General features: G+C 38.7%; 1 protein-coding gene across 6 annotated transcripts in view; it reads right to left on the bottom strand.

Moving 5' to 3' along the window:
- LOC132816395 (LIM domain only protein 7-like) overlaps positions 1-16241 on the bottom strand; it is a 238405-nt gene that overhangs the window by 99208 nt on the left and 122956 nt on the right. For all 6 annotated transcript variants that reach the window (XM_060825901.1, XM_060825906.1, XM_060825903.1 and 3 more), the window contains one exon: positions 12319-12425. In XM_060825901.1, coding sequence (XP_060681884.1) covers positions 12319-12425 — 107 coding nt within the window. The remainder of the gene's footprint in view (positions 1-12318; positions 12426-16241) is intronic.

Below are 16241 nucleotides of genomic sequence, written 5' to 3'. Positions count from 1 at the left end.
TGATGTTATCAAGTACTTGATAACTTCAATGTCTTCTATAATATTGCACCCAAATTATAATATTGCTCTAACTGGGGCATAACCCATGTTTCTTTTACAAATTCAATTTTTTTTAGTTAGTTTGTGCTTGGAAGAGCTGCTCAAAATTACAGAGCTTATATTTATTCATATGAATTCACTCATTCAGGAAGTTGCACCAGTCAACTGTTCAAATCACATCTGCCACTTGTCTGTCTGTTCTACTCACAATCCTTTTCTATTGCACCAGCCTAAATATAGGATGGCTATTGTAATGTGAGGTACATCTTTGGTTGCAATATTTTGTAAGCACAAAAAAAAGGTCAGCTTGTACTCAAAAACAAAATAAAATTAGTTTGATTCGCTGTACGGGCTAAAGCATTGAGAATGGACGATTCCAAATTGCAAATCTAAAAAAGGCTGCTAATACTATTTTCTCTGCACTTGCTCTATTTTCCCAAAACAGATGGCATCTGAAACAGTAAGTTATGTATGTCTCTCACATTTCATCTGGAATGCACAGAGGAGAGAAAAGAATATTTATACTAATGGTCAAGACGGGCCGACCACAAATTCTCCCTTATTAAATCCTTGGTGATCTGTTGTTTCTGTCCTTCCTATCCCACTCCTTCAAACAAAATAACTTTCTTCTCTTGTCACTAAAGTAGCCTGTGTTTTCCTCTACTGTTGCAGGTTTCCTCTAATTCAACACATGCTGCACCCCCACAGAAGGGGTGAAGGGAAATACATCATGAGGTGTATCTTACTATTTTGCAGAACAATTATTATTCCAATTTTTCCCCTTCTTTGCCACAGAACTCTGCACTTTCACGTACAGTTCCTTCTGTAGGCTACCAATTTACATGAGAACTGAAACTGAAATACTTCATGGAAACCAGTGGTGAGAAATGAAAGCAATTGTGTCATGAAGACAAGTTTGAGTAGAATGTCAATGAGTTTTTTTTGCTAGTACGGTTGCTAACCACAAAATCTCAAAATAGCTGATTTGAAACTACAGGTGGGACTTAATGCCCTCCCTCAGATACTTCCTCATTCCATCGCAATCAAATCCTGTCAGGAAGGTTCTTGTCCAGAATTCCTTTTCAACTTACAATTTAATTCCCGAAGTGGATAATTAATGCCCTCACAGGGAATACAACAAGCAATTCTCTGCGAGATGGCTAGCAAATTCCAAGTGAGGTGGGGTTCCCTCATTCAGAAGCACTCAATGCTTGATTGAGACTGGTACACAGATAGGAAAGGTACAAAAGGATATGGACCAAATGCCAGCAAAAGGAACTAGTTCAGTTTAAAAAACCAGGTTGCTAAGAACAAGTTGAGCCGAAGGGTCTGTTTCCATGTTGTTTCACTCTAGGACTCTATGACAGCTAGACTTCTTCCCTTGCACCCAAAACCCATATCTCTCAATTCTTCCTCCCACTTTCACTCCTCTATATTGGAATCAGATTGGGATTCTAGGCTTTGGGACGGTGTTGTGCTGACAGTAGGCAGTGATGACGGGTTTCCACAGGCAGGACATTGGGCCTGGTGTCTTTGATCCCAGTTAAGATCCAGTGCAATCCAACAAAGTGCCTTTGCACTCAATGTGACTTTACCCAGAGGTGGTGATATGAATTTCTTGCAGGACTAGGAAACCCTCTTTGGCTCCATTAACAACCACCTGATTTTCAGTACATGTGGCAAAAGCATCCTTTCAAATCCCAATGGTCAAAAGAAAGTCTTAGTTGGCAGATTCGACCTGGCAAATGTTCACTGCATAATACCTATATTGCAATTCAGCAGGACTGAGATTCATCTATGTACATGGGGATCGATGGTCGAAGAAATGAACTTGACCAATCAGGAAATAGTTTTCAGAATTCTCAGGTGAAATAGTAATAGAGCTTTGACCCATACTTTGCTCACGTGAGCAATGTGCAATCTTGCTTTGGCAGTTAAATTAACCAGGAACACTCAACCTGACCAACGTAGCCTTGTCAATGATAATTCTACTTTTGTCTAATACTAAAGCATTAATTCAGCATTTGTGATTTGTCGGCAATGGTCGTACCATGACTAATTAACAGCTAATACAGTTAATTCAGTGTTCCACATCATCTAAATCCTCACTTCTTAGGGTCTCCAATTTGTTCTTCCATTCAATCTTCTTGTCTTTCTCCCCAGAGTTGTTACTGTATTACCTGACTTGAAGTGCTCATGGGAGCTAAATTCCCTTTCCATATCACGTTAAAAGATTTTTTGAACAATTTTGTTCTGCACTTCACCAGACTACAGATGACCATCTTTCTCCTCCAGATACTTTATGCCCCTTGTTTAAAAATGAACTTTGCAGGGATATGAAATGTACACCATATTTTTCCATCACTTTTGAAAGCAATCGACAGATCATTAGACCAAGGCACACAGCTTAAGCCCCTGGTGGGGATAATTCACTATAGCAGTACACAGAAATAAAGAAAAAGATCTTAAAACAAAATATATGGGCAAAGATTGGTATTACTGTACAAGGAGTTAATGTTCTTTTTTTCACAAAGTTGCTTTTTTAAGCAACATTCTTGAAGGAGGTCTGACCTTTATACAGCTTCTTGGGACTCGGAGTTGTTGAAATTGTTCTGACGTCCCAAGTACTCTTAACCCACCTTCAAGGTTAGAGACTAAACTCTTGGGTAAATGAAAAACAAAATAAATAGAGACAACAGAAGACAGTCTAGTTAATCACTGCACGGTCAGGAAATTGGGTGGTGTACAAATTAACTGATCTCTCAGTCTGAACAACTCTAGCCATACTGAGGTGGTTTGTTGAGAAACCAACTGTTGAAGCAGGGAGCACTCTTCATCAGAAGCCTGCAATCAGTGATCCAGGTGGAACGGAGTGTAAGTGCAGTGATGCAACAATTCTCAACCAAATTGATTTTCTTAACAACCCAATGCAACTGAGAAACAGGGACACAGTGAATGAGTAAAATTGTCAGGAAACGGCATTGAAACTTAACAGACTAAGACTAGAGCTTATGAAACCACAAAGTATATATGCATTACAATGATACTTAAATAAAAAAGTGCAGCTTGTGACTAGATTTCAAGAGAAGTCACAGTAAGAACACTGTGCAAGCAGAAAGGCTCAAAAAGGGAGAGCAACCCAGTGATCTTTTTTCACATTTGTAAATAAATATGGAGTAAAATATAATTTCTACAATAGACAGTCAACCATAAGTGATTCATCTCATTACATAGTACTAACAAGAGCATTTTATGTATTACAGTCAAAAGTTCTTGCATTATTTAAGCCTTAAAACAGGAAATCCATTCATGACGACCTTTGGACACTGCCACTGGCATATTTGAGCTCTACGCCAAGGGAGGTGGTAGAAGCAGAGACAATAGCAGTGTTTAAGACAGTCACAAACAGACAGGGAAAGATGGACATGTCGGCAGATCTGAATAGTTTAGAATGGTATCATGGACAGCACAGGTACGGCTGGTTTCTGTGCTGTATTTTTCTATGATTTCTGGCATAACAAAAGGAACTTGGTTGTAATGAACACAATGGATGAGTCTGTTGGTTGGGGAGGAGGGGTGGAATCTCTTATGATACAATGACAGTGTCTCTACCACTGAACATGGAGGCCCAGGATCAGGTCCCACTTCCTCAAGAGGTGTGTAGTAACAGCTGTAAACAGGTTGATTAGAAAATATCACCATGCGTTTTGACAAATTAAAGGGGGACAAGTAGTTATTATTAACACAATTTACTTATCAAAACCAACAGATCCATGTCAGATGCCATACCACTTGCCCTTCACGCCTCCCTAGAACATCCTGACACCAAGAACAGCTACGTAAGAATCCTACTCGTTGAAGGCTGAGCTGTAGTGAACACTATTATCCCCAGCTTCGTTCAGAGACTCACTGAAGATGTTGCCTAGTATGGTGATGAAACATCTGAATAGGAACCTTCCAGCTCAGCAAGCAAACCTACACCCAGAACCTCAACCTGAGCTATAAATCTTCAAAGCTTGCTAACTATTATTCCCTCGAGACTAATTACTAAATTTAGCGATCTTGGACTAAGCCTCACTCTCTGCAACTGGATCCTCAGTTTCCTGACCCACAGGCCACAATAGGTTAAGATTAGGGACAATATTTCATCCTCACTCACACATCACTGGAGCCCCCCCCAGTGGTGCATACTCAGCCCTCTACTGTACTGACTGTATGCCCATGACTCCATTGCTAAATATCAGATTAATACCAGATTTACAAGTTCACTGATGACACCACCATAGTCGGCCAAATCTCAAATGGCGTTGAAACAGACTACAGATGGGAGATGGAAGACCTGGAAAAATATTGCATTGAGAACAACCTTGCTCTCAATGCCCGCAAAACCAAGGCACTCGTTATTGACTTGCACGGGATGTTACTCATGCCCCCCTATACATTAACAGCACAGTGGTGGAATGAGTGGAGAGTGTAAAGCTCCTGGCAGTGGTCATCCACAAGCTTTCTTGGATTCTTCATGTGGACGCACTGGTTACAAAGGCCCAACAATGTCTCTTCTTCCTCAGGCAGCTGAGGAAATTTGGCATGATGGCAAATACCCTTGCCAACTTTTATAGGGGTACCATCGAGAGCATTCTGTCTACATGTACCACTACCTGGTATGGCAACTGTACCACTCAAGACCAGAGAAGTTTACAGAGAGTGGTGAACTTGGCCCAAACAGACAATCACAAAGGCCATCTCCCATCTATAGAATCCATCTACCAGGCCCGCTGTCAAGGAAAGGCCACCAGCATTGTTAAAGATCCATCCCACCCTGGCAATGTTTTTCTACAACCTCTACCATCGGGGAGAAGGTACTGAAGCCTGAACATACGCACCAGCCAGATTCGCAAAATTTTCTACCCTACTGTTGTTAGGGTACTGAATGGACTCACAAACTCTTAAACATTCGTTTGTACCTGTGTTTTTGTTTTTGCCACTGTTTGCCTACTATCTATGTCACATAACTAAGTGATCTGCCTGTATTGCTCACAAGACAAAGCTTTTCACTGTGCCTCTGTACACCCGACAATAAATTCAATTCAAAAGCATTTACAATGCAACCACTCAATATTTCAGTAACACTAAAAATAAATCTCCATCACATCCTAATCTCTCTCAATGATTGTCAGAGAATGATAGCATCAGCAAAGGGTACACAATCTTCAAAAGCTTGGCAGGGGTAAAGATGACAAATACCATAGAATCAGAGAATCCCTACAGTGTTGATTCAGGCCATTCAGCCCACTGAGTCCACACTGCTCCTCCGAAGAGCATCCCATCCAGATCCATGCCATCCCTCTAACACTGCATTTACCACAGTTCACCCACCTAGCCTACACATCCTTGGTCACTATAGGCAACTTAACATGGCCAATCCACCTAACCTGCCCATCTTTTGACTTGGGAGGAAACAGGAGCAAACTCCACTCAGACAGCATCCAAGGGTGGAATCAAAGTCAGCTCTCTGACACTGAGGTAGCAGTGCCATCCTATCACTGATAAAATTGACAATTAGAAACAATTTTTAGATAAGTTGCACCTATAAGGGAACATAAATAGTTGAGGAGCACTAAGGAAAATCCCAGGTTCTTTTATAGCTCAATCCTTATCCTAAAGACGTGGCTCCCCCCGTCCATTACCTGTTTTTGAACTTAAGAGTATATGTTTCACCTATCTCAAAGTTAGATTTATGGGTAGAAGCGATGATGAAAGCTTTTATCCTCTTTATTCCATTAAGATTTTAGATTTTAAAAATGCAGAGGTATCTCTGCACACTGCCAGTAAACGCAGTTAACTGCAATAAAAAGAATACAGGTCACCACAAGAATGAGAGATTTAGCACACCCTCCTCCAGAGGCTGTGACTGATTGTGCATGGACATCCCATGCACACAGACCCATGATGATTGCTTTGGTTTAAGGAACAGCATGTTCCTTCACCCACCTCCCTGAAAATGAAGTCAGATCAATGTATAAATCATTCAGCACTTAAACAGCAAGGAGACAACCTATGAATTGCCCATTTCCACAAGGTAAACAACTTGCGTCATTCCACCATCATCCACTTGAAAACAGTTCAGAGTCAACCTCCTTGTGAGTTAGGATATAGTGCTATTTACATGTTAATTGCTAATTAAACATTTTAGACCAAGCACTCAACTGTGCGAGGACCAGATTTATGTTCATGCATCGCATTCAATCACTCCAGATCTGAAAGTAGAGTCTTGTGCTCCTAGTAGTAAATTATTCTTGGAAATTTTCTACAATTTAACATGCAAAAAGCTTCTTTCATACTTTTCCTCAGTCAATTTACCTGCCTTTCTTTCAATCAAAATACGTTTTTTTTTCCCTTTCATCTCTTTCTGTACTTCATTCATTGCTAATTTACTTGATTGCCTTCTCTACTTTGTGCCCATCTGAATTATTAGTTTCATTAACTAAGAACTCGTCCCAAGTCCCCAGTGGTCCATCCTATTTCTGCCCCTTTTTTCAGCGAGCAATTTCAACAAACTGCATGGAAAAAATACTTGGAGCAGGAAAAGTCTGACTAAAATACATGCATTAGTATCCATGCACGTTTTCCTTTTTTAAAGCATCTTCCAGTTTCTGTGAATAGCTTTCATTTGAACCAGAGCCAATTACTGTGACAGGCTGTTTGGTCTATGACTCTACAGTGAGGAGGGTGGGGGGGGGGGGTTCTTCTTTCTAAAGTTAAGCAATTCAATAATTCTCTATTTGTGTCTCCTTATGTTCTGTTGACCGTCCAAAACAAATTGCAGAGCTTGGGCGAGGCCTTCAGGTTATAACACCTAAAAGCACAGAAGGGTTGTTTGCAGAACACAGCCTAGGGGGTTGAAGTGACATTCCTGCGAGCCATGAAACATTTTGACTCGCATTTGCGTGCTGTGAAGGTGGACTCTTCTTTGGAGGAAAGTGCATTAGTCACAACTAATTGGCGGAATCTCAACTGCTGAGGACAGTTCCCAAAAAAGGCAATTCATCAAGTGAATGCCCAACCCAAGCTGACATTTCCACAAAGGAGTGTCAAATAAGTCAAATTCTTGTTTCCACTTCCATCACTCATTGTTCAGACTAGTTTCATTGTAAATAAAAGCATTGAAAAAAAACGTTTTCCTGCTTAAAATTGCAAAATAGATGATACAAAAATGGGCATTTCATTAGGCATTCTTCAGAAAATGACAATTATTGACCTCACCATCATTGGAAACAATCACACCCAAGCATTCCTCCCTGTTTCGATTTCTCAGATTTTGCCCATCTTTCTGAAAACTCAACTTTATTCTCTGCAATGTGGCCCCTGCTGCAATATTGACATGGCTCCTATCAATATCACAATTGAGATTCTGAGAGACTGTGACAAAGGGAAAATTCGTACCTTTCTTGACCCACCAGCAGAGCTGGTTTGACCGCCAATAAATTTCCACCAGACTGTGGATGGTATGGCACTCAATAGATCTACTGTTATCTATCCAGTCATAGCCAGAGAACTACCCACACAGTGATTTGACATCTTGCACCATGATTTCTGACAGCCTTCAAGGATTTAGCCTTCATCATCTCCGAGTCCTGACATTCTATTTCTCAAAGATGTCATCTAAAAACATCGCCAGTTTTTAAACTAAGCCAAGGTCATCTGGTTCTACCCCACCATCAACTCTTCAAAACTGTTTGACTACTTTTCCAATACACAGTGGTGGGATATCCTGCAGTGGATCAGCACAAACATCCTCCAGTTAAAAACTGGGATAAGTGAAACCATACTTTGAGCCTGCAAGAATCCCTTCACTCATGGTAATGACTCCACCCTTCTCCCTCACAGCTGTGTGGGGTATAACCAAACTTATTTGACATTCAGATGAACTTCTGACAGCAGAGTCCTGTCTTTTTGATCTCCATGCCATCACTCAAACTGGCCCCTGCTTTACCTTGCCTGATGTTGAAATCTTTACCTATGCTTTTGTTACTTCTCAGCCTGACTGTTCCAATGCATTCCTTGGTAACTACAAACAACCTCACTCCTCTTATTTGCACTAAGTCTCAGTCATTCATCACTCGTGCTTGAGTTCCGAGAGATTCTGGTTAAGCAAAACGTCTATTTTAAAAATTAAATTTTTGTTTTTAAATCTTGCTCTCCTTATCTTCATAATCTCCTCAGCTCATAACCCTCCACATAAATGAGTTGTTGCTATGTACAGATAGTGAAATTGTGGGGACAAAGGCTAAAAACATGATGGAATATAAAATTGCATGACACAGTACCACTGGTATGAGCTGTTGAGAAATAGGGAGAGGCAGTATCAGTACTTGTCTTGTCAATACAGAGCAGACTGATAGACAATGGCATTTGGCTACTCCACCCTCTAACCGATTAATTGGTTAGGTATTGAGAATACCCATAGCACTTGCATCAGCTGCAAAAGAATGAATATATAGTTGTACTCAGTTATACTTTGCCACCTCAAGAGCACATGTTTTGCCATAAATATAACCTGAAGGAGGGGTGAGTTTGGAGAATCTGCAATGGAACAAAATAAACGAGTAAAACAAGGCACAGAATGACTACCTTATGATGATTGCAAAGTACTCAACACGCAAGGGATAATTGTTTCATATCCAGCACAACTTGCCAGGAGTAAATAAAGGTACTTGATCTTGCACAATCATGATTTTCAGATCAGTTAAATAGGTGGATAAGAAAACATTCCTGCTTTGCATGCCTGGTAGGTAAATCTCAACAAAAGGGACACTTCACTAACTCACCTCTATCATTGATTAAGAGCATAAAATATTTAGGTACATTGCTTTAGTGTCCAACTCCATATCTCTGTAATGCATTCCAACCCCTGCACCCCTTTGTGTATCTATCCTCTTCAGCCTTACATTACCCAAGTCTAATCTCTTGTAGTCCCACCTGTTACCTCCTCCAACACTTAAAACACTGCCCATGTCTAATCTCCTCCAGCACCTGCACCCCTCCATATCTCTAATCTCCTCTACCATCTATATTTCCCCTCATCTGTTCTTTTCCACCTCATACATCCCTCCCCATCTCTGTAATCTCCTCCAGCCCCTGCAACACCATCACTGTAGGCATCTCCAGTCCCTTCACCTCTCCCTGTACCCTCTTCCAGTATCTGCATCTCTTCCTGTCCCTAATCTCTATCAGCTCTTTTAGTCCTAGCTACTACTGTAATCTGCAGCAGGTGGACTGCAGCAATTCAAGATGGCAACTCACAACCACATCTTCTCAAGGGCAGCTAGGGGCAGGCAATAAATGCTGGCCAGTCAGTGATACCCAAGTGCTATGAGTGAAATGGTAATGTCCTACTAATAGCAGTAGGATAAATGACCAATAAACCTGCTGATCCTAATATCTTCTCCTCTACTTCAACATTAAAAAAAAACACACAAAGTGCACCTTGGAACTTGTAGAAGTGCAATGCATGTAGCAGTTGGTGGTTGAGGGAACAATTGTAGACCACAGCACCAGGATAATTTTCTGTACTTCGAATACTGATAATGATACATGATGTCTCAACACAACATCTTAGGTAAAGGCTCAATTTGCTGAAAATAGCATTTGACCCCATGTATGCCTGATCGAATTGAAATGTAAATTATACTTGTGTAACAGCTGCTTGGTAAAACATCAGATGAAAGGAGTGCCTCCTATTGATCCAATGCATATATTTGCATGAGAGCAATATTAGTGATGGCAAAGGGTTAATGGCCTCATTTTCTCTCACTTTCTATTGCAGATCCAAACAGCTGGGCAAACCTGTTCAGCTGCCTTCACTTGTGGGTGTCAAAAGCAGGTTATGCAACTTGAAAACACCTGCAATGCTCCATGTCCAAAAACAAGATTTCAATCTTTTTATACCCAGGGACAGATATCACAAGCTATAATCAAAAGTCTTACAGGTGGGAAGCAACAAAGAAAATAATTTTTGCATTCTGGTTTGGATAGGAGAATTCTCAAAATTAAAAAAATTCAGGAAGGGAAAGAAAGCAGTAATTTTTGATTGGAGCATCTATTTACTGAAGAAAGCATTAACCTCAGATTGTTATGAAAAACTTAAGCTATTCCTAAAAAAAATCAATCAATATGATCTCCCTTTCTGGTTGCTCATTGTGGTAACTTAACTTAAAATGATACTTAAAAGATCAGAGGGAGAACCATAGTAAATAGCAAGGGGAAATAATCCAAGATAATCTCAGCAACCAAACCCAGGAAACTGGACAAAGCCTGAAGGGGAGACTGGTTAGCTTAGGGAACCCTGCACTCAAAACAACTGTCAAGTTGGTCTAGACTTTGTTATGTGAGTGACATCACCACTTGGAGAGATGAATTAATACAGCATAATCATTCCAACAAAAAAAAACCATTATTCTCAAACTAGGTAAATAAACAATTTTCTAAAAATTAATTCTTTTACCTCTTGCTTCCTTCATTGTAAAAGGAAAAAATGAATAAACTTAAAAACAGGGCAAACAAGGAATCCTCCCCATACCTTTCTTCCCCCTTCAATTCATGCAGTGGGAATAGAATTGTTTATAATTGAAATGCTGTTTAATTAAAGACCATCTAACCTGAGAATATCTGGCACAGAAATTCAAAACAGTTCGTCAGAGCTTTTCATTTCATACTCGTCGGTGCAAATCTAGTATGTAACCACGCCCCTGTCAACTTTCCAGATCTATGCAAAGCCTGTATCATTAAAAAGATCTGTTGGGTAATAGCTCTCTCGCATATGTACAGAAAACATATAATCATCTTCAAAATTACTGCTATGCTGTCACTTTAACTAACAGCATAAATTTCAGAGATGAAATATATTCTGTACGTTGAGAAAAAAAATCCATCATTTGGTAAGCCACTTTGATAACAGAATGAATATTTGAACATAAAAGGAGAAAAGCTCACCCTGCAAATATATGCCATGTTTACATCTAGTGAAATTCATTCACGAAAAAGGTAGGTATTTGAATGAGGATAACTCATCGAACAATATTTACGTGCATTTACATTCAATTGACACGTTTCCTGACGAAGGGCTTTTGCCCGAAACGTCGATTTCACTGCACTTTGGATGCTGCCTGAATTGCTGTGCTCTTCCAGCACCACTGATCCAGACTTGGGTATGCATTGTTGTGATTCTGGCTTCAACCAGCACCAACTCAAGATATCTTCTAATTTATTAAGAATGAATAATTTTTCTGTTTAAGGAAAACACCAGCAAGTCTTAGCATAACAGCTAAGTATACCTTGGAGGTGCTGTCAGTTGTGTATAATTAGATCCTCAGGAACCAGCAAAACAAAACACTTTATCACTCCAATAGCATTCACATGAACTCCTTTGAAAGTAGACAGAGTGACACTGAATGCTTTAGGTTGTCTGTGTAATTTATAGCACAGTGCATAACAGTTAACAGCAATAGAATTAGATAACTAATTCAAGCTCATACTAAGGCAAACAGATAAAGTATTTGTGTAGTATATATATATAGATTCTCTGCTGTGACAATGTCTCCCAAATTGTTACAGGTACCACAGAACAAAAACACAATTCAGACACGTTCAGTCAGGACGAGGTAAGAACACTATAAAGTTTTATTTGATTTTGGATGTAAAATTGCATTCCCAGGCGTGTTAATTTTCCATGAAAAACCTGTAATTTAACAAGCTAAATATCTCATGCTCAAATGGAGACATATTTAAAGAAAAAAAACCTGGCTTATGTCCCAAGATCATAATGGCAGAAAATTTGAACTTCGAATCCTACCTTCCACTCCCATTTTTCCAATAGATTTAAACAACTTTTGATTCACATACGATTGTGCCCCAAACTGCAAGCTGGCTTGCAGAATATTTTTGTGATTAAAAAGAGGTTTGCAAACACCAGATTATTCCAAATAATTGAGTTTCCATCAGCATTGTCCACAGTAGATCTTGCGTCCACACAAAACTTTCACTACTACCATATTCTTACTGACACAAAGTTTAAAACAAAACTGCTTACACATTCATTCCAATTACTTTCTTCTCTCTTGTTTCCCACAAAGAAACCATTGTACATATTCTGAACTATAAATGCCAGTGTATGCAATCAAAATATATTAATACCAGCACCAGGTCACAGAGCTCATAGACATTGCGAACATTCAAAAGTCTCTACCTATCCAAACAACTTAAACATAAAACAGCACCTACTTGACAGTGACGCGACTGGATAAATCCTGTAGATCTCCTGGGTGAAACAGCTGGGCTTCTTTTAAACCAAGTTTTTGACAGCCTTTCAAGAAAACATTAATGTTGTCCTGGAAAAAAAGCAAAACAAATTCCTTGCTTAGTTATGTTCTAAACAAGGAAAACTAACTCAGTCTAGAGTCCTTTGCACTGAAGTCCTGTATTAAGATCCAGGCAAGGGAGAAAGAGATATATATCAAACTTCCAATGAATCAGCACTGGCAATCTAATGATGTGGGCTGGCCGTGATACTGACTGGCACTTGTCTATTACCTGTTATAGTATGACTGCACAACATGTGGGCAGCTACTATTACTGACGTCTGTATTACATAAACATTCCACCCTCCTTTTAGTCTCTCATGACACATCGGATTACTGTTGGTATCTATTTTAAAAAGTTCTTGTTGCGAACACTCGCCCACCTAGAAACTGCCTGCAGTCTCACAAGAAAGGTGGGACGGAACAACACACTTCCTCCTATCTGCCACTATGATGGGGCTCTGAAACTTATCCTGAATCGTGGTTTGGTCACAGACGTGAACACGCCTGCACAGAGTGCAGCAGTTCATGTAATATATAGTGTGGTACAAACTATTTAAGCAAGGCGTGGTATAGTACAGCATTTACTGCACCTGCTCACTAGCAATTGTTAAAGAGACATTAAGCAAAAACTAAATTCATTTAAGGTCTTGCAAAAATCTTAATATTTGATTATGTTAGCAAACATCATGGAAAGACAGATATTTCTCCATAATTGTGATCCCAGCTGGTATTACTGGACAAAGTCAGATCCCTGATCAAAATCTGACAAGACGTCCTTTTTTATTTAAGGAGATACCCTTTTACTAAAACACTAGTATGGAATGCTGCAGATTTGGTTTAAACAGTAAACAGAAATTTATTACACAGAAGTAATGACAAAAATCAAACCTCTTACATACAACACAATTTGAACAATTTCATAACAGTAAAAAAAATGCAATCACATCCATTCCAACATCATCACTTCACAATACTTTAATACAAAAGAGAATTCTCTTCCTTATCAAATCTATAGTTTTGTTTTAACTGTTTTGTTCAATTGCTGGACTTCAGAGTTTTGTAGCCTCTTCTGTGGTTAGTCACACAACTGAGCTTAGACTTTCTCAAACGCATGGAACCCTTTCAGAGTTCTAACCAGATACTTCTGGTTTGGAGCTTTCAAATTGAAATGTTTATAGTTAGGTAACCTATTTCCTATTAGTTCTAAACAATCTCCTTTCTTCAAATGAAATTGTTTCACACCAGGATCTTTGTGAACTGAAAACAAAAATTTACCAAGTTATAGATTTTCCCTTAAGCAAACAAAAACCTTCTTGATCCTTGTAAATAAAAATCAAGCTATTGTTCCTCAAAAGTTTATTCTGTCCATTCAAACTTTCCCAATGCCAACAAATTGCTATCAGCACCCTAGGGAATCCTTGTTCATGGATTTAAAAAGAAATGTTCCATAAACACTGAGAAGCTAATCATTAAACCCCCTCTGGCACGCAGAAAAAAAAACTCCCATGTCAATAATTCAAAGTACAAACTCTAAAATAAATGATATTAAAATGTACATAAATAACACATTTACATACATTGTGTATGTGAGGTTGAAACAAAATAATAGTCTGCCAAGAAAAATCAAAATTACAAATTCCTTTTCAGTTATTTGCAGGGTTAAAGGTCAAAAGTTTGCCCTTGCAATTGAAATGAACCTAAAAAGCATTTTGCATTAATATACTAAGTTGCCATACAACTATTTCAATGCCGTATGCTCAATTCTTTTCAACTTCTCAGGGTTTTTCTATTTTGAAGGATTTGAAGCAAATTATGTAAAACATTCAACTATTTGTTCAATGCCCATCTGGGCATGTCACTGCAAGCTTTCATACAGTTTTGTTCATCATTCATCTGAAAGAATACGTCACATCTACAAAAAAAACAGCACAACCTTTGTACAATTTCTTTTCCACAAAAGCCAAATGCCGAAGTGAACTAGTCATGTTGAGTTAAATTTTACTTCATTTTTAAAACCTTGATTGACACCACAATTTAGGAATAAAACAGGTCTGTTTTCATTTTTGAAGGTGTAGGAAATCAATAGCAACCATTTGTTTGTTTGATAAACATCACCATGTGCAAGATAGGATGTTTTCTATTGGTAGATTAATATATACTATCCAAAATAAATGCAATTCCTTTACAAAAAAAGAGTTCCAAGTTACATTTTACTCTTTCCAGACATCAACACATGTAAATATGCATAAATGTCTAACAATGTTAAATCACAGAGTCAAATGATACATTCAGTTCTGCAAATTTTCAAGTTACTAAAAAGATTTAATAGATGGGCATGTTCAAAGTCTTGTCCGGCTAGGGAGAATGAAAGAGAGATCACATGTAGAGCAAGCAGAGATTCGATCAAGAGCTAGGAATAAATTGGTGGAGAAGACAACCATCGAACAGAAATTAAAAATAAATCAGATTTCAAAGTAAATGTGGATCAAGTTCTTGGCTGTTTGTCATTTAAATGGATTTTTTCTGTTAGTATTAGAATTGTGGGCAACTTTGTACCAGTTTTCCTACCACAAAATGAAATGCAATGCACTCATTATTCATCTGTGTCCATATGGGCTATTTAACAGATTCATAAAAATATATTAGCAATATAGTTTCAATTTGCCAACTATTAGATTCCCAAGGCAAGAAACATTTTCAAAAGAACAATCCTCAATGCCTTTTGATCTTCAATAGTGCTATCATCAGAATTCTAGGCCATGAATATCTTGGGGAAAATCTGCAACAAAAACTGAACTAAACTTCTCTACAGGATTGTACCTCATGAGACCTTTCACCTCCTGATCCCCTAAGGTCTCTGCACCATCTAAAAAGATTCAAATCAAAAGTATAAGGCAATGCTCGCTATCTGCCTGAATGGTGAAGCTGCAGAACGCAAGAAGCTTAGAGAATACATGACTGTACTTGATTAGTGCTGCTGCCAGTGAATTCAATATTAACCCCTTCCACTTCACACAATCCATACCAACTGACAAAGACAACTTCACTTGGACCTCCAAGAAGGACAACAGTAGCAACGTAGTGGGGGGTTACTTTCAGCTCCAAATTATAGTTACCTTGACTGAGCCATATCATCCAACCTTATCACTCCATCTATACCCTAGACTTCCCCAATCAATGACAAGGTGGTTGTAAGGGTTACAGCTTTCAAGCAGGAGGTTCACCAATTTCCAAAGGTATCTAAGGATGGTCAAAAATGTAGCCATAATAAGGTCACAAACATGCAGAAAACAAATATTTTACAAATACAGGAACAATTAAACATGAAGAATCAGTACTTACTTCAGCACTTTAAGTATTCTTAAAGTAAAGTATGAAAATAAAGAATTGCACTTCTAAAACACTTCTGGTCACCAAACACATTACTTCATACTGCTGTGTTAAACTGGACTTACAATGTGACTGCCCATTCACAAGACTATGCCTTTCTGAAGTTTCGTAATAACCCCCTCACTGTTGACTAACATGCTTCGTTTCTTTTGTAAATTTTGTAATTATGCCCAATTTACTCAATTACTTCAGCTTCTAGAGAACACCACCGGATACTTCCAATTTAGAAAAATAACACTACTTCTCTCTCCTTTGACTTGATGCCAATTTCATACCAACACAGTACAGTCCCAGCTACACTCATTCTATGTTTTAATTTTGTAAACAAGCCCATCATGTGGTATTGCATTGGACACTTTTTGAAAAGTCATATGCACGCACACACCCTCAACTACATTACCCTGATCAAACCTCTTCATTCCTTCCTCAAAATGATCTCAAATAGTCAAATAT

This window comes from Hemiscyllium ocellatum, chromosome 6 (assembly GCF_020745735.1).
Source record: "Hemiscyllium ocellatum isolate sHemOce1 chromosome 6, sHemOce1.pat.X.cur, whole genome shotgun sequence".
Lineage (NCBI taxonomy): Eukaryota > Metazoa > Chordata > Chondrichthyes > Orectolobiformes > Hemiscylliidae > Hemiscyllium > Hemiscyllium ocellatum.
The sequence above is the reverse complement of the archived record's forward strand: the minus strand, read 5'-3'. Positions and strand labels throughout refer to the sequence as shown.